A 19,273-nucleotide genomic window follows, 5' to 3' on the forward strand; every position below is an offset into this window, starting at 1 on the left:
TTTCATGGTTTTAAGCTCTTGTTAGACATTTGTTAATATTTTAGTTAGAAATTTGTTAATGTAGAGCAAGGTTTTAGAACTGATTATACACTCTTATAATTGTCTCCCAATGTAAACAAATACAGTAGGATTAAGGGAATGTAATTGTTGCGGCAACATTTGATAAGCATTTTTGGGAAGAGAGGGGTTACTGCTAAGCACAGAGAAGAATATTGAAAATATTTCTATGCATGTTTTTGTTGGATTTGTGGTTTGAGGAATTAGTTTGCCCAAACCTTAGGCAATATCTTAGAAATAACACCCCTTGTGTTTACCTTACAAAGCAAACCTATTGAGAGGGCAGGGAGGTCCATAGCAGCAGCACTGCCATTTCTTTGCCCTAATAGCTGAAGTCAGCCACAGCCAGTGGTAAGGTTGGTGGTTCCTGTAAGAGTAGAAAATCAACCATGTTGGCTCTTGACCTAGCAGTTTCTGGTAGGAGTTTGTTTTGTGTATGTGTGTTTGTGTGTGTGTGTGTGTGTGTGGGGGGGTGCTTTAGCGTAAAAAGGAAACCTGGACATCCTATACCCCCTTTGGACATCTGCTAATTCAGAAAGAGTTCCCTGAACGGAAAGCCTAGGAGTAGACACTGTCACTACTGATCTTCGTAAGCTACTCAAAATCATTCCCATTGGTTTCTTCCAGAAACTACCTCTGGAAATAGAAATAATTTTGCAAGAAGAGTCACAAAATTGCTGGTTTCAGCTGAGCTGCCAAATCCCTGTTTTGGCAGCTTGGGGTGCTTTGAATGTGATTTTCCTGCTTCTTGGCAGGGGGTTGGACTGGATGGCCCCTGAGGTCTCTTCCAACTCTATGATTCTATGATTCTTAGTGCAACAGCTATATTTTTGGCCTGGCTTCTGTAATAAATGTTTTCTCAGTGTCCAAAGTTGTCTTCTCTAAGCAGCCAACAACAAAAGAAATGTTAGGGATGAAAGAGGTAGTTTCTGGAAGAAACCGATGTCCATGGTCCAAGAAATTGCATCCTTTCTGTTGTGCCAGTCACGTGTTTGAAGAGATTTTATAGATTGCAAGTACTCTGAGATATTTCATTTTATTAAAGTTGTCATGGAGAGCCAAAACCTTCTGTTTGCAAGTTAGAGGATTTATTTTCTTAGGACAGGAGTGATATCTACAAGGGTTACATCTTATTGACTAGAATCTATCATAGAAAATCTTCTTTGCCTTTCTGTCGTCATGAACACTTTGTTCTCTTTTATATTGTATAGGCTGGCTTTGCTTCAGTTCAAGAGTTACAGAGGCATTTGCATCTCAAACGAAAGGTTCTGATAGAGAGTTGTAATGCATTAATAAACATAGTTGAAGATCAAAAACATATTCTTCCAAGTACAGCCAAGGTAAAATTCATGAAGATAACTTTGGGAAAATAATGGTTTTAAGAGACATGGTAGATTTGTTCATATTTTCTTATATTAGATACGGCCATACTCTGTTGATACTTGGCATACAGGGCCCCTTCAAACTATGTGACCTTATAAGAAAGTAATTTCCTTATATTTTGGCACAATTTTGATATTTTGGTTTTGTTTGTTTTAATAGTGGAACAAAAAAATAGCAATAAATCCAGTCAAGCCAGTAATGAAATTAACTTTAACAAATTATATAATTGCAGTTTTGTTGGTACAAGATGTAGCCACCACAGAATGATTCCTATTCTTTGAACTGAAAGATAAAATTCTACCTAAATGTTGGGAAAAGCTTTTTAACTGTCAGAGCTGTTCAGTATTAGGATAAAATGCCTTTGATGGTGGAAGATTCTTCATCTGTGGAGGTCCTTAAACAGAGGTTGGTTGGGAGTGCTTTAATTGTGTATTTCTGCATGTGAAGAGATGGACTATATGGCCCTTGTATGTTCTAACTCTTAAAATTCGATGCTGTGTTCTTGTCAGAAGGACAGATAATCACCAAGTGATGTCACTATATAAATGAATTAGTAAGAACTCATCAGTTCAGTGCAGTTCTCTCATACTGAAACATAGGTCCACTGTATATCTGTGGTGTCTGCTTGTAGATTTATAATATTGTAAAGAAGAAACCTTCTGCTTCTGTGCTTGATCCTTTTCCATACTAGTTTTTTAAAATGCACAGTTTTGGCACACTTCTGTTTTGGAGTATCTTAGCTCAAGGTGTTTCTGAAAGAGGTATTTCAGACTAGTTTCAGGGTTGATTGTGATGGAATGTGCCTCTGCTGGTTCCTAGTATTTTGTGTAACCTGCTTAAGATCAAAATTGAAGTTACTATCTTGCATTCCTTCCTAGAAGGATGATTAAAGAGAGTGAAACTGAATAGATTCCAGTGTAGTGATGTGACCATTGGCCTGTGCAGACCCATAACATTCCATCTTATGTGCCATGCTATTTAACATAGCATGTGATCTCAGTCGGGGTATTTCAGAGATTCAGTCCCACCAGTCTAATGATAAGGCCAACTTGGTTTCCCATTTAAATCATTTATCTGATTTCTGTAGTCGTCTGGATGAGAACGAATAAACAAGAACTAAATCAAATGAACAGTTATTCCTAATCATTCCAGGAACAATGCACAATGAAATTGCACTCTTCTTGAAGACTCAGTTTGCTCTTAATAGTTGGGTTTTAGCAGTGACAGCAGAGTGCATTTTAATATCTATGGCTAAAGTGGCAACAGCATCCATTTATGGAGTTGGCAGCTGTAGACATGATGACACATTCTTTGTTTTTTTTCCTGCATGAAGGGGGTTGCCTTGATGACCTTTTTTCGCTTCCAACTCTTATGATTCTGTTCAGTAAGTGTCTTTGAAAGACTGCGTTTGAGAACCAGGTCTTTTCATCTTAATCCATTGCTTTCGATTTGCTAAGAGCAAGGATGGAAATAATGTGGTCCACCTACTGATTTTGGACTGCAGTTCCCAGCTTTCTTCAGCATTCTCTTTGGCTCGGATGGGAATACCAGTATAGCAACATCTGAAGGGTGACCCGATTCCTATTTCTATGTTAGGGGCTTGTTTGATGGATACATTGCTGCTCCCAGGGTCTTGAACTACCTAGTCTAAGCAACTAGTCTGACCCGCTATTTGTTGTCATTCTGTCTACAGACAAATATGCCTTTAGCAGTTCAGATGGATTGCTATTGAAGAAAGTTTTAACTAGTTGGATATTGTTTAATTTTTTTGACGTAGTTTAATCTGTTTCAGTTGCTTAGTTTTTAAGTGTATAATTGCATTATATTCACAACTGATTATTTTATTAGCTTCCTGTGTCTATTTTAGCAGTAAGAGAAACATACGTTCTGTAAATAAGGGTACTTTCCCCCAACGTTCTGTTAAATGTGTTTATAGAACATCTGTGTAAACCACCTCACATATTTTTGGTGTGAATGTTAGTTACTATAGTCCATAGAGCTTTAACCAAAATACATGGACAAAATTTCCCAGTTCTGGAATTCTCAAGTTGCAATAATGTGTGTAAATATATGTATCTTTTATTTAAGGAAGGTCTTGTATCTCTTTGGGATGAAACAGAGAAAACGCTTGAAAATGACACATCAACTCCATCTGTGCCCCAAGAAGAATTTGTGGAGAAGGTTTGGTTCCGTGTAGCAGAAGACAATCTAGTAGTTGCAGTAAAACTAATGGAGGCTTTTAACTTGTAAGTGGCCTAATTCTCATGTAGTATTAAACATTGCTCTTGATGTAGATAAATAATAATAATAATAATAATAATAATAATAATAATAATAATAATAATAATAATCAAACTTTATTTGTATCCGGCCTGTCTCCCTGTGGGAACAATAAGCAACAGCAAACATTCAATGCTGTACAATACTAAATAAAGAATAAACTAACCAAAACCACCCAGATTCCAAAAAAAACATTCCTAGCATCCACATCAGAATAATAAGACATCACCAAACATTAAACAGTGACAGAACAAGTTACGTGTTCTCAGCTAAACATGAAAACAGACTAAGAGTTCATTCCAACAATTGCAGTGTTAAAAATCAGGAAATGTAGAAGTTGAAAATTGCTCAAATATATATATACGTATATATTAAAATGGGTTTGATGATTTTGTTTTAAAATAAAAGTGTAATATAATATCCTTGTCACTGTGAAAAAATTGTAAGTTCCAAGTTCATTAAACTCTGAGATCACTATAGAGTATAATCCTGGATTTTCAAAAATGTCTCTTCCCCTCTATGCATTATGCTTTTATATATTTTTTATTTTTTTTAAAAACAGGCAGCTTGGTGATGTCAGCTTATCTTTGATAATGCATCAGAAATGTCCTTCAGTTTCTCCAATGAGGTGCCAGTCTAATGTTGTTACACTGAAGAAAGCTATCCTGGCAGAACATGCATCATGTTGGCAGCTAGAGCCGTCTCCTAAAAGGGTCAAGTTAGATTGCCGTAATGGAAATGAATACAATGGAAGACCTTTTCAAATGAAGGCAGATAGGACAAAAGTCTTTACTGCAGTCACCCAACTCTCTCCTTTCTTGGCATGGCATCAAGTACATTGTAAGGTGCTGCTGCATGCAAAAAAGAAAAATTACAAAGATGGAAATCCGCAGGAAAACCAAAGACTGAGTTTAATATGTGGTAATATCCTATTAAATCTGGTCGAAATTTCTTCTGGAAAATATTCGATAAATCTGAAAGAGACAGGTAACTTGAAATTTGGTACCAAAATGATGCATTCATTATTTTTTATATTTTTAAAAAAGAGTTTAATATTTAGATTGCCCCTGTTTTGTTTTCTAAACTGTTAGAAGAAGAAAAATATTTCAGTTTATTGATTGTAGTTTGTAATTCTGGCCAGGCACTGAAAAATATTTAAATTCTTGTTTGCCTGGCAATGTTTATTCTATTTCATGACTTTTTAACAGTAGAACACACCTACCAAAGATTATATGAGACACTACAATTTCTCCCTTTCATTGTTTTAAGAAATTTCTCCTCTCATTCGAGCCAGTTTTTGTGTAATTTATTGAAGAATGTTTTAACATTTATTGTGCTATGATACATGTCAGGGAATCTTGCATTTGTTTAGATATTATAGAACTGGATAACCCAGCATTCCCTACAATTGACTGTGATGATCATTTGAATGATTGGCAGTTTTGCTGTGATGGAAGATAATGTTATAATTCTAAACCAGCTCTATGGGCACATATTTATATATCCCCACAGCAGTCATAGTAATTTAGAAAATGGTTGTGAAAAAAATTCCAGTGCTTTTCTATCAGAAGGCAAAGGTTAATTGCAGTATATGAATGCTTAAAATCCTTTGTCCATTTTCTAGTCTCAGGAATGGCTTTCTGTCTCTATAGGCTCCATGCAAGATCTTGTTGCACTTTGTGCAGTATCGCACAAACAGTCATTTCAAATAACTTCTACAGACTGTACACTGAATCCCATAAATACGTGGCTACAGGAACAAATGGAGTGTATAACAATCAAGAAGTTTCCTGAATATGTGACCTGTGGTAAATTCGGAAATCTGAATGGCACGCTCTTCAGATGGAATGAAAGAACGCCATTGGATGGGATTTTAACAGTATTTTGCAGGTAATAGCAGCTGAAAGGTTAGGAAAGTCTTTTTCCCTTCTTAATAAATTTACACAAAATGGTATGAGTATCATTTTGTCTGTGTGCTACTGGCATACCTTGTTAGCACACAATGAAACACAAAGCGATAATTGACTTCCTTCTTGCAAGTATTTAAATTATCTACCTAGATGAGTAAACAAAAGGCTGACACTTAATGCAACTTCTAGAAATGCATTTAATACAAAGGCCTTTTCAGAACTGATGGTGTAATCTGCTTCTTAAACTATTCAGATTTGAATTGGCAATTTTTTTCTTCTATATCCCCTTAGTGCTAAGAATGCGAGAAGATACTACTGCTTGTAAACATTGATAAAAAGCAGAAGGAAATAGGCGTAACCAAAGGAAATCATAAAGTCATAATATACCTAGTTTTTCCCCCAATATGCCCAATTTTCTTAGAGGATGTTTTGCACAAGTCTGGATTAAGCATCTTTAACAGGACAGCTTGCATTAACTTTAGTAGAGGAAGTGGTTCACTGTGAACACAATTCCTGACTGTTCATGCATCCCTCCTTAGTCCTATCTTTCAGAAGCAGGAAAATGTAATGTCATGAACGTACTTGTTACATCTAAATTCCTATAAATAAATTCTTATTACAGTATTATTGTTATTGTTATTATGTAAGCACACAGGAGATCACAGTGTATCTTCTGTTTTCTAATTCTGTTACATAATACAAATTGACTTTGATTTTGAATGTAATGTCAAAACTTGGATTTTCTTTATGATATATTATTAAACTGTAACTGCCCCTTAATAATTCCTTGCTGTGCAAATGTAGTGCTCATGCAATTCAGCTGCTTAGATCTTTTCAACATTGCTTTCATTTGCTGTTTTTCATCCTTTTTCCCCAAGAGAAATGCCTCTTTCCAGATTTGTCATTCACAAATGCCTTACATTTAACAATTTCTATTAGTAAATGTTACCATGCAGTCATTAATGACTTTATTCTAAATCTACTATATAGGCATCCAGCTGTCCTGTTCTATTGTCTTCATAATTTTATTGAATTGTTGCCACCAACTTGCAAGATAAAGCACCTAAGGCCAGGCAGCAAGAAGGGACTTGCTAAACAGCTTGCCTTAACTTTAGTAAAGGAAGTAGCCACTCTCCAACATCCTTTCCCTTCAACTCTGGACTTCACTGAAAACCACATGTCTCCAAATTACGAGGAAAACAAAGGAGCGAACAGTATCATGACACTACAGCACTTCAAAGATGCATTCAGAAAGGAGCAAGAGCAAAGTATGCTGTACATAAACCAAAGAGTGAGTGGAGCCACGTATAGAGGATTTATCTTGAAAGTATTTGAATCACAGCTAAAATCTGACATGATTTCATGTCAATGTTCTTTGCTCATCTAACTTTATTTTGAATTTTCCTTGAGTTGAAATTACAACGTGATACACTCTGTATGCATTTTTGTTTTCATTCAAATAAAACTTCTGTCAATGCTGTAATTTTATTTTTGAGTTATCAGTAGCAAGGAAATTATTTTGCACATGTACAAATGGCTATAAGGAACATGTGTCTGAATGAAAGTAGTTCCTCAGTATATGTACCTTCTCTAGATGTCATATTCATTTCACTATCCTGTTGGCATATATTTGCAACTACAGTAGAGTCTCACTTATCCAACACTCGCTTATCCAACATTCTGGATTATCCAACGCATTTTTGTAATCAATGTTTTCAATATATCATGATATTTTGGTGCTAAATTCATAAATACAGTAATTACAACATAACATTACTGCGTATTGAACTACTTATTCTGTCAAATTTGTTGTATAACATAATGTTTTGGTGCTTAATTTGTAAAATCATAACCTAATTTGATGTTTAATAGGCTTTTCCTTAATGCCTCCTTATTATCCAACATATTTGCTTATCCAACATTCTGCCGGCCCGTTTATGTTGGATAAGTGAGACTCTACTGTAGTTAGCTATCTTTAATAGAGGGAGACATGGGGCCAGAATATTTATGGCAACTTGAATGGCATCATTAAATTGGTGGCTCTGCCATTTCCAAGTCTAGGGTAGCCACCTAGTTGCAGTGGCATACAATGTTGTTTGCTCTACTTAAAAAAGGCATTTTTGAGGTTTTGTTACACATTGAAAAATTCAGATGGCAGATATTTATTCTTCAGTGTGGTCTGTGTATACTGATACAGTATAATAATGGTTAAACTGCAGAATACATTGAATGCATATTGGCTGGCATTGTAGATATACTTGTTTAGTTGTTGAATGATGAGTCAATATGTAGGTAAACACTCTCTGGACTTGATGTGTGTTGATAGCTAATACATATATGCAGTCACAGATCTGGTTCAAAATCCTTCCATTTTGAGTTACTCTTCTGTTCTTCTACTGCAAGGATACTATGCTATACCTTCATTTCCTATCAAGTTTTCTCTCCATCAACTAGGAAGTAAGTTAATTTGTAGATGATGTCAAGAAATGTCAGAGTTCTCATCTTTTTTTAAAGTTGCACTCTATTTGAGAAAGGATCCTTTCCTTTAGATGTTTTATGAAGCATATGAGCATCATAAAATGCCCTCTCTCTTAGGTTCAATTTAAAATAGGCAGAGATTATGTGCATCAGCATCTTTCAAGGATGTTAAGGATCCATCAAATCTAAATACCTTACCCATATAGGCAAACATTGTCTAATGCTCGGTACAGCTGTTTGGAATGAGTTGTCAAATTAAAAATTTCCCAACTACTGTATGTAAAACTGATTAATTCCCTTTGATCATCAATATCAGGGCTTGTGATCATTCTTGGCATGAAAGCAGTCATTCCTTGTACTCATAAGTTCATAATGGAAGGTAAAGGTTAGGCTTAAGAGTGTTAGCTTCTCATTATCACAGTGACAGCTTGACCAAGAGGAATGATATTTTGGTGTAAGTAAATGTTCAAGTCTCAGTATGACATCGAGGAGCAATCCACCTAATAATGGGTTAATCCCTATGTGCCAACTGACAAAGCAGGAGCCCACAAATTATTTTTCAATAGATCTATTGAGGCTCTTTTTCCTGCCAGCCAACATATAGAAATGATCCAGGGAGTTCGGTATCCATTTTCACAAGAATTCCATCACAAGTGTAAAAAGATATGTCAAACAGGAAATTGTTCTGGTTGAAGATACAACACCTTATAGTACTATAGCACTAAAGAAGGTGACTTTAGAAAAGAAATGCTTTGGAGTATATGCTATCTTTTAAACTTCCAAATAGCAATGGAGCTTACAGTCTGGTCTGGGACCTCAGGTACCTAAATGGGTTTGTGAGGTACCAGATATTCAACACGGAGACTCTGCAAACCATAAAGGAGAATTTGAACCTAGACAATCTCAAAGAGGCATATTTCCATATTCCATTGGCATCAAAGGACAGGTGGTATTTTAAGTTTCAGTACCAGGAAAAACATTTTCAATTAAAGGCACTTACCTTTGGACTGACATCTGCTCATATTCTGCTGGCACATAGGCTAAAAGGGAGGCAGTGAAATACTTTATTGAATACAAGTCTGTGGGGAAAGTTACAGAACATTTGACTAACAATTCAAACTTTAGATAAATCTCGTTTCCTGGTGAACTATGAGAAGAGCATTTAATGCTAGCTAGTGTATTAAGTCGCTTGGGGGCTGAAATCAAAGCTTCAGTGAGTGCTTGACTCTGTCTCAGGAGAAAACAAGGCAAGAGATAATGCATATACTACAAGGGTGACATATGTAATCCTATTAGCTTATATTGTGGGTATCTGAGTTCAGCAAATCAGCTAGTGCCATGGGGGCAGAAGCGGTTTTGAAAATATCAATTATTAATAGAAACCAGGCCTCATTATCAGGTCATCCTACCATACCAGTTGAAAGTGAAGCTAAAATGGTGGTTGAAAAGCAGCCATATTAACAAAGATGCCCACTTAAAGGTTCAGAACAAAGTACAAATGACAACCAATAGAAGTTTTTCTGGATGGGAGGGGTGAACTCTGTTATGGTTCGACATTTTAGGAGCTGGGTCTCTGTTAGATAAGAACACAATATAAACTATATATGGAGGAAAAAGCAGTGCAGTTGGCCTCACTCAGATTTGCACCAGTTGTCAAAAGTATAATGTGTTCATTTGCGTAGACAACATGACTGAGAGCTTACATTTGCAATCAGGGAGGAATGGATTTGCTGCCTATTGTCGCAAAATCAAACTGCTTACTTGGGCCAAAAAGGAAATGGGAGTCAATAACAGCAGTCTGTCTGAAGGGAATTCTGAATATTCAATCAGGTCATTTCAGCAGATACAGGTTGCATCTGAGGTCATGATAACTGCATCTGAACATGTTGGCTTAGTTGAATGGTTATTCAGTCCATTTATTCCTAACATGAGCTGTAAACTTAGTTAAGGAAAAGATTGCAGTTCGAATATACTGAGGTACTGTTGGTCTCTTTCCACCTGAGAACTTATAAAAGGCACCCAAAACAATGATAATGAGATGGATAAAAGATTACATTTATTTTATGTTATGATTATACTTGTAAGCCAAGAAAGCAGAATGTTTGGCCTCATTCAACTAGGTCAATAGCAACCAGCTCTGTATATGCAATCTTTACCTGATTGGAGGATATGGGTAAAGTAGGGATCAACCACATTAATTAGGCATTACAAGTTAGCTTTAAGTTGATGTAGGTGCCATTTGTTCAAACTGTGATGCCAGTAGTGTAATAAATTCTAGTAGTACCCACCTGGACGTTGGGCTGGGTAAATGCTGTTAGTTCAATGGATTGCTCCTCTGAGCAATCCATTGAATGAGAGGAAAATGAGAGGTTAGGATTACTGCAAATTCAGCTGTGTCTGGATTAGCATCTTGCTACATTTGTACTCAGCTTTCTCTTCTGTTTGATTTAGCACACAGTGCTTTCCAGAATATTCTCCCTGCCTTTTGACTTCCATATTTTGTTACATTATAGCAATGACATTGCATTTCATTGGCATTTGCAAGGGTCCACTTCATAAACAGGCAGGGGGCAATCCTTCTTTCAGGATCCCAGCCACTGCCAGTTATAAACCCTTAAGTCTGTCCGTGTGCATGTACAATATGATGTGTCACTCAGGGGCAATATTTGAGATAAATCATAGAATCATAGAATCATAGAATCATAGAATAGTAGAGTTGGAAGAGACCTCAAGGGCCATCTAGTCCAACCCCCCGCTAAGAAGCAGGAAATCGCATTCAAAGCACCCCCGACAGATGGCCATCCAGCCTCTGCTTAAAAGCCTCCAAAGAAGGAGCCTCCACCACGGCCCGGGGGAGAGAGTTCCACTGCCGAACAGCCCTCACAGTGAGGAAGTTCTTCCTGATGTTCAGGTGGAATCTCCTTTCCTGTAGTTTGAAGCCATTGTTCCGTGTCCTAGTCTGCAGGGCAGCAGAAAATAAGCTTGCTCCCTCCTCCCTATGACTTCCCCTCACATATTTGTACATGGCTATCATGTCTCCTCTCAGCCTTCTCTTCTGCAGGCTAAACATGCCCAGCTCTTTAAGCCTCTCCTCATAGGGCTTGTTCTCCAGACCCTTAATCATTTTAGTTGCCCTCCTCTGGACGCTTTCCAGCTTGTCAGCATCTCCCTTCATCTGCGGTGCCCAAAACTGGACACAGTATTCCAGGTGTGGTCTGACCAAGGCAGAATAGAGAGGGAGCATGACTTCCCTGGATCTAGACGTTATTCCCCTATTGATGCAGGCCAAAATCCCATTGGCTTTTTTAGCTGCCGCATCACATTGTAGGCTCATGTTTAACTTGTTGTCCACGAGGACTCCAAGATCTTTTTCGCACACACTGCTGTCAAGCCAGGCGTCCCCCATTCTGTATCTTTGATTTCCATTTTTTCTGCCGAAGTGAAGTATCTTGCATTTGTCCCTGTTGAACTTCATTTTGTTAGTTTCGGCCCATCTCTCTAGTCTGTCAAGATCGTTTTGAATTCTGCTCCTGTCTTCTGGAGTGTTAGCTATCCCTCCGAGTTTGGTGTCATCTGCAAACTTGATGATCGTGCCTTCTAACCCTTCGTCTAAGTCGTTAATAAAGATGTTGAACAGAACCGGGCCCAGGACGGAGCCCTGCGGCACTCCACTTGTCACTTCTTTCCATGATGAAGACGACGCATTGGTGAGCACCCTTTGGGTTCGTTCGCTTAGCCAATTACAGATCCACCTAACCGTAGTTTTGTCTAGCCCACATTTTACTAGTTTGTTTGCCAGAAGGTCGTGGGGGACTTTGTCGAAGGCCTTACTGAAATCTAGATATGCTACATCCACGGCATTCCCTGTATCGACCCAACTCGTAACTCTATCGAAAAAAGAGATCAGATTAGTCTGGCATGACTTGTTTTTGGTAAATCCGTGTTGACTATTAGCAATGACCGCATTTGTTTCTAAGTGTTTGCAGACCACTTCCTTAATGATCTTTTCCAGAATCTTGCCTGGTATTGATGTGAGGCTGACCGGACGGTAATTGTTTGGGTCGTTCTTTTTTCCCTTCTTGAAGATAGGGACCACATTCGCCCTCCTCCAATCTGCTGGGACTTCTCCTGTTCTCCAAGAACTCTCGAAGATGATTGCCAGTGGTTCTGAAATAACTTCCGCTAGTTCCTTCAATACTCTTGGATGTAGCTGATCTGGCCCTGGGGACTTGAATTCGTTTAGAGTGGCCAGGTGTTCCTGGACAACTTGTTTCCCTATTTGGGGTTGGATTTCCCCCAATCCTTCGTCCATTCCATGTTGCTGAGGTTGAAGATGGCTTTCTTTTTGTGAGAAGACCGAGGCAAAGAAGGCATTAAGCAGTTCTGCCTTTTCCCTATCCCCTGTCACCATCACCCCATCTACTCCTTGCAGTGGCCCTATCGCCTCCTTTTTCTTCCTTTTTCTACCAACATAAGCAAAAAAACCTTTTTTGTTGTTTTTTATGTCCCTGGCAAGCCTGAGCTCATTTTGCGCTTTAGCCTTGCGAACCTTTTCCCTACAGGAGTTGGCTATACGTTTGAATTCTTCTTTGGTGATTTCTCCCCTTTTCCACTTCTTGTGCATGTCACTTTTGAGCTTTAGCTCAGTTAGAAGTTCTTTGGACATCCATTCTGGCTTCTTTGCACTTGTCTTATTTTTCTTCTTTGTTGGCACTGTTTGCATTTGCGCCTTGAGTATTTCACTTTTGAAAAACTCCCATCCATCCTTAACTCCCTTGTTTTTTAATATCGGCGTCCATGGAATGCCGCTCAGTAATTCCTTCATTTTTTGGAAGTCAGCTCTCTTAAAGTCCAGAATGCGTGTTTGACTTGTCTTAGTTTCAGCATTCCTTTGTATTGCAAACTGCAGGAGCACATGGTCACTTGCCCCTAAGGATCCAACCACTTCAACTGTATTGATCAGGTCTTCCACATTTGTTAAGATTAGATCAAGAGTTGCTGATCCCCTTGTTGCCTCTTCTACCTTCTGGACCATAAAATTATCTGCAAGGCAAGTGAGGAATTTGTTGGACTTTGTATTCTTGGCTGAGTTTGTTTTCCAGCAGATATCGGGATAATTGAAATCGCCCATGACTACTATATCTCTTCTTTGTGCCTGTTTGGTCAGCTGTTGACAGAAGGCTTCATCAAGTCCTTCATCCTGACTCGGAGGTCTGTAGTAGACACCCACGACAAGATCTTTTTGAGTCCCGGTTCCCTTGATTCTTATCCAGATGCTTTCAAGCTGGTTTCCCGGATTACAGTCTTGCATTTCTTCTGCAACGTAACTGTTTTTGACATATAAAGCTACTCCCCCTCCTCTCCCCTTTGTTCTATTTATGTGAAAGAGGTTATAGCCCTCAATGGTTAAATTCCAGTGATGGGAGTCATCCCACCAGGTTTCAGTGATGCCTATGACATCGTATGTGTGGTGCTGTGCTAGGAGTTGGAGTTCGTCTTGCTTATTTCCCATGCTCTGAGCATTAGTGTAAAGACATGTAAGCCCCTGTGACCTCCCCTCGAACTGTTTATTTGGGATTATTGTGCTCTCTGTACTTGGTCCTTGCTGTGTTTGTGCAGCCCTCCGTTTAGCCTTACGGCGGTTCCCTGTGGTCGTGGGTAATATAGTGTTCGCCAGGCTGTTGTTCCCCTCCCCCAGTGGATTTAGTTTAAAGTGTGCCTGATGAGGTTTGTGAGTCTGTGTGCAAAAAGATGTTTTCCTACTTGTGTGAGATGCACCCCATCGCTTGCCAGTAGTCCATCCTCTTGGAAGAGTAGACCATGGTCAAGGAAGCCAAAATGCTCCTCTTGACACCATTTTCTGAGCCAGTTATTGACCTGTACTATTTTTCCGGCCCTTGTAGAGCCATGTCCTACAACGGGGAGGAGGGATGAAAAGATCACATGTACATTATACAGTTTTAGCTTTGTTCCCAGAGCTCGAAAATCATTTGTGATCTTTTGAAAAGTATGCCTAGCGGTGTCATTGGTACCTACATGAATCAACATAAGGTGGGGAGGGTGATGGGGCTTTAGGAGCCTGCTGAGCCTCTGAGTGATATGGTGTATTTTTGCCCCCGGGAGGCAGCATGTTTCTCGAGCCATCCCATCCGGTCTGGAAATGATGGCTTCCGTTCCTCTAAGGAGGGAGTCACCTACTACCAAGACCTGTTTCCTTTGAGGATTGACAGGGTCCCTTTTGTGCAAGACAGTGTGTATGTCCCCTGAAGAGTGTTCCTGTTGAAGTGAATCATGTAGGTGTAAAGTGTTGTCCTCCTCCTCAACATCCCCAGTGCATTCATCAATGACAATCCATTGAGATACATCCGAGAGCCCATTACTCTCCCAAGGATGTTCCTGTTGCTCCTGGTCTATGATTGGGGATGGAGCATTTGCATGATTACATAAGTGTGACTGTGGTGATGCACTGTCCCTGTCAGGGCTATCCCCTGCGCATTGATCCAGGATGGTCCACTGAGTGGTATCTAAGAAACTGTGGTCCTCCACAAGATGTGTTTCCTGATTGTATGTTAATGATGTAAGAATTTCAAATCTGTTGTGTAAATGCAGCTGAGCAGAGGAGTTCTGTGGAGGCTGCCTGGTCCTGCGTCTCCTTCTATGGGTGACCTCCTTCCAAGCCTGAGGGTTGTCTACCTTTGAGTTGATCTCCCCATAAGGTTCCTGATCATGGTCTTGGTGGTGTTGGTGTGATGCAGGCTGCTGATCTACAGCAGCGTGTTGTGCAGTGTCCAAGAAGAGCTCGAGTGCCTGAATGTCCTTAAGGGTCTTAATACGGTGCTCGAGCTGTTGGATCCTCTGCTCCATCAGAGTCATCTGTTTGCATTTGGAGCAGATGTAGTTGTCTAGTTTTTGTGTGAAAAAGCGGAACATGCCACAGCTGGTGCATGTGATGGGAATGTTTTGCTTTTGTTGCATCTCTTGGTGAGCGTGGTGGCCAAGTGGGATCTTTGTACAGTTAAGTAATATGCACGCACTTTATGTGCAGACTGCAACAAACCACGTCTTTGTGTATTTGTTTATGTTGCTTTGTTTCCTGTATGTACTGCAAAGGATAGTTAGTATCCTTTGCAGGCGCGCGCGACACTGACGGCGCGCGCGACACTGGCAAATAAAGCTTTCCCAGAAACTCAATTAACAGGGGACAATGCCTGCTGTCAATCAACTTAAGTACCTGGCTCTCTTTCAACACAACAGTCACACAACAGTTAGACTTTGACCACAGGAGCCAAGCCCAAACTCAGTTTAAAATCTTAGCCAAATCTTAGCCAAATCCTACCTGAAGCCAGGGAGCAAAAATGTCCTCCTGCTTCCTCTGCTTCTGCGAGAACCAAATCTTCTACTGATACTAAGTCGAGCAATTTACCACTCAGAAGCACTTTCTTTATTTGAAACAGAGAACTATTTATTTATGGTTACTTTAGTCCAACAATCATAACTTGTGTCAATAGTTTACTTCTTCAGTTTCACATATATACAGTATCAAACATATCTTTCATTCTTCAACATTAACCACTTGACTGAAACTTTGTCTCTCCCCTATTCCTTTTTTTTGTTCTTCCTCACTAGAAACCCCAGATCTGACTGACTTTTCTTTTTAACATTTTATCCTTTTCTCCTCCAGCTAGCTCCGCCCCTTTCACTAGCTTAGAAATTGTTACATTTCTACCGAAGCAGCTACGTTACCATGGTGACACATGGCCCATCATCAGTAGCTAACTTCTGCCCATTTTTATCTCTAAATCAACATTAAATAACATAGGCAAAATTTATCAATAAAATAAGGATTTCCGTTACAGCATTGCTGCCACTTAATGAATACAAGATATTCTTCCCTGTGAAGGTGCAAAATATCACAATTCTTACCTTTTTTATATGCATATTTCTAAAGGCAGAAATATGTTTTGAAAACCCTAACCCTTAATGTGCTTTGCCTAGCTTTATTCAGGGCTTAGTTATACAGCTAAATTATCATTTATCCAAAATGCTAGGGACTAGAAGTACTTGAAGATTTTTTTAATTTTTGCATTTGCATAGTGCTATAATCTTAAAGATAGCACCCAAGTCTAAACACAAAATTCATTTATGTTTTATGTTATCCTTATACGTATAGCCTGAATATAATGTATACACTATTTTAAATAATTTTGGGCATGAAATAAAATTTGTGTACACTGAGTGAAGAAGTCACTATCTCAGCTACCCATCTCGACAATTTTCTATCTTGGAGCACTTAAGATTTCCAGATAGGGATGCTTAACCTGTATAACTTATTTTAGGCGAGGAAGCCAATCTAAAATAATTATAGAAATTGTCTGAAATCAGGAAATGATTTATTTGGGATATGTTCTATATCTACCTGAATGAGTAAGTTGTAGCTTTCAGGCTAACCCACCTCTAGGCATCTTAGAATCATAGAGTTGGAAGAGACCTTGTGGGCCATTCAGTCCAGCCCCTTGCCAAGAAGCAGGAAAATTGCATTCAAAGCACCCCTGACAGATGGCCCCTATTTAAAAGCCTCCAAAGAAGGAGCCTCCACCACACTTGGGGACAGAATTCCACTGCTTAACAGCTCTCACAGTGAGGAAGTTCTTCCTAATGTTCAAGTGGAATCTCCTTTCCTGAAGTTTGAAGCCATTGTTTCACGTCCTAGTCTCCAGAGCAGCAAAAAAACAAGCTTGCTCCCTCCTCCATATGACTTCCCCTCACATATTTATACATGGCCATCATGATGTCCCTCTCTTTGGCACGCTAAACATGCCCAGCTATTTAAGCCGCTCCTCGTAGGGCTTGTTCTTCAGACCCTTGATCATTTTAGTCACCCTTCTCTGGACACATTCCAGCTTGTCAACATGCCCAGAATTGGACGCAATATTCTAGGTTTCATCTGACCAAGGCAGAATAGAGGGGTAGCATGACCTCCCTGGATCTAGACACTATACTCCTATTTATACAGGCTTTTTTTAGCTGCCACATCATATTGTTTAACTTGTTATCCATGAGGACTCCAAGATCTTTTTCACATGTACTGCTGTCAAGCCAGGTGTCCCCCCTTCTGTCTCTTTGCATTTCATTTTTTCTGCCTAAGTGGAGTATCTTGCATTTATCCCTGTTGAACTTTATTAGCTTCGGCCGATCTCTCTAATCTGTTAAGATCATCTTGTACAAGTAAAGCTCTAAAAGAGTTGATACTCTTTTCTATCCCTTTACTCTGTCTTTCTTATTTGTCCCCTACAATTTCTATTAAAAAGCCCTGGAAGGGTCGCCCACTAAAATTAAATCACCTACTGTGAATTGTTTCAGAGCTGATAGCGTTGGAGTCATGAAACTATCATCTGCCCACATTCTCTCTTCCATTGAAGAGGCTTCTTAGGGTCCTGTACATTGGAATTGTCTTGAAGGCACATAACAACAACAATAAAGCTGCATTAGGTTAATTTGTCATTCTTCTGTTCGTATCCATTGTTCTGTAGCCATGGGTGCCCAGAATACATTTCAGTTGGTTATTTCTATTAAGCTTAAAACCTTTATTTGTGTAAACTTTTGTTTAGCTGACGAAACCCACTGGGTGACCTTGGGCAAGCCAAGGCAAAAGCAAACTCGCTGAGTAAATCATGATGGGTTTGCCTTAAGGTTGCCATAAACCGAAAACGATTTCAAGGCATGTGACAACAACAAAAGAAATCAATTTTAAAATATTCTAGTTTTCAGTCTTTTGGCACATAGCATACATAACCTTGTACTTTCAACTCATAAACCCTGTATTTCCCCATTCCTTTTACCTTTGTTGATCCACTTTTGCAACGTCTCTATTGAGTATTTCTTCCTTAGGCAAATTTTGTGTAGTGAGGTGGTCTGCAAACAATACTTGCTAATTTCATTCTTCTTGCTGTATTTGGAAAACAGTGCATAGCATAGTCCATTGCCTGCACTTATGCAGCTGACAACTACCAATATAATGAAAACTGATACTTGATTCTATGAGAAATGTATGAAGTGATGGCATTTACATAAATAGAGTTCTTAATATTTGTCTGCATTTATAATGCATTCACATTTGTCTGTGAATGCATTATAAATGGAATCATTTCTTTAAAACTGCAATAACAGAAAATTCTTGAATATATCACCATTATACATTCTCACGTCACTCCATAAATATTGTTTATTTGGTAGGCTGTGGAATTCGTCCTTACATGAATCTGTGCATGATTTTAAAAATGAATTCACACAAACTGTTGAGACTGCTGTTCACTCCATCAATAATATTAAGGGTTGGATGTTTAAAACGTTTCTAAATTTTAACTGGAAGAAACATATTCACAATTGTTATTTTGTTTTATTGTTAATATATCTGCTACAAGTTAGGATGTGCAATAAAGCATTTTGGTGTATATATTTTTGTTCTCTTTTTGTACCACATACTGCCTAGTTATTGAATGAGTTAACTGTTAGTTTCTAAGTTACAATTTGGCACTAATATGTCCTACAATAAATGTATTACTTCTTACCTGCATATATGTTGTTTTCCTTTATCAGGGGAAAGGCAGTGACAGTATCAACTGGCACCTTTGTTCCTGGGAGAGTTGGGGAGGGCTAAACATCACACATAACACTACCAATAAGCCTTTCCAATGGAGAGGGGATTACTCAGGGGTCGTGTGGGGCGTCACAGCCAATGAAACCAAAGAATTCTCGAGTTTTCATTGACCCATGCAAGGGCCTGTGTATGTGTAGTTGAAATAATTTCCCTTTATCAAGGGAAATGGAAAAGAAAAGTAAGACAGGCAATTTTTAATTCATTACTCAGTCCTGTGCTAGAGGCCTGCTGAACACCCTGGCTTCCTTTTGTCTGAAGTTACACATACTGCAAAATGAGATGACAGAACTTTGTAGTGGTATGTAAGATTTGTGCCACCTGGAACTGCAGATGGGAGAGAGTTTGAAAATAGAAAAAATAAAATAAAAACACTGGGCGAAAGATTCTAGCCTAATCCATCTACTTTGCTTATTTCTCTTTTTGAAGAATTTTGTTTTGTAACAGAATATATCTTTATTCCATATAACACCTTTTTCTGTTACACATGTCACTGACATTCAAGTTCACT

General features: G+C 38.8%; 1 protein-coding gene across 1 annotated transcript in view; it reads left to right on the plus strand.

Moving 5' to 3' along the window:
• The window catches only part of fancb (FA complementation group B), a 31,036-nt gene extending 12,355 nt beyond the window's left edge, over positions 1-18,681 (plus strand). Inside the window, exons 6-10 of the mRNA XM_008107242.3 lie at positions 1,269-1,397; positions 3,529-3,686; positions 4,283-4,707; positions 5,373-5,610; positions 6,621-18,681. Coding sequence (XP_008105449.2) covers positions 1,269-1,397; positions 3,529-3,686; positions 4,283-4,707; positions 5,373-5,610; positions 6,621-7,017 — 1,347 coding nt within the window. The 3' untranslated portion in view covers positions 7,018-18,681. The remainder of the gene's footprint in view (positions 1-1,268; positions 1,398-3,528; positions 3,687-4,282; positions 4,708-5,372; positions 5,611-6,620) is intronic.
• Positions 18,682-19,273: the final 592 nt, after the last annotated feature.

Source organism: Anolis carolinensis, chromosome 3, assembly GCF_035594765.1.
Source record: "Anolis carolinensis isolate JA03-04 chromosome 3, rAnoCar3.1.pri, whole genome shotgun sequence".
In the NCBI taxonomy this organism is placed as follows: Eukaryota; Metazoa; Chordata; class Lepidosauria; order Squamata; family Dactyloidae; genus Anolis; species Anolis carolinensis.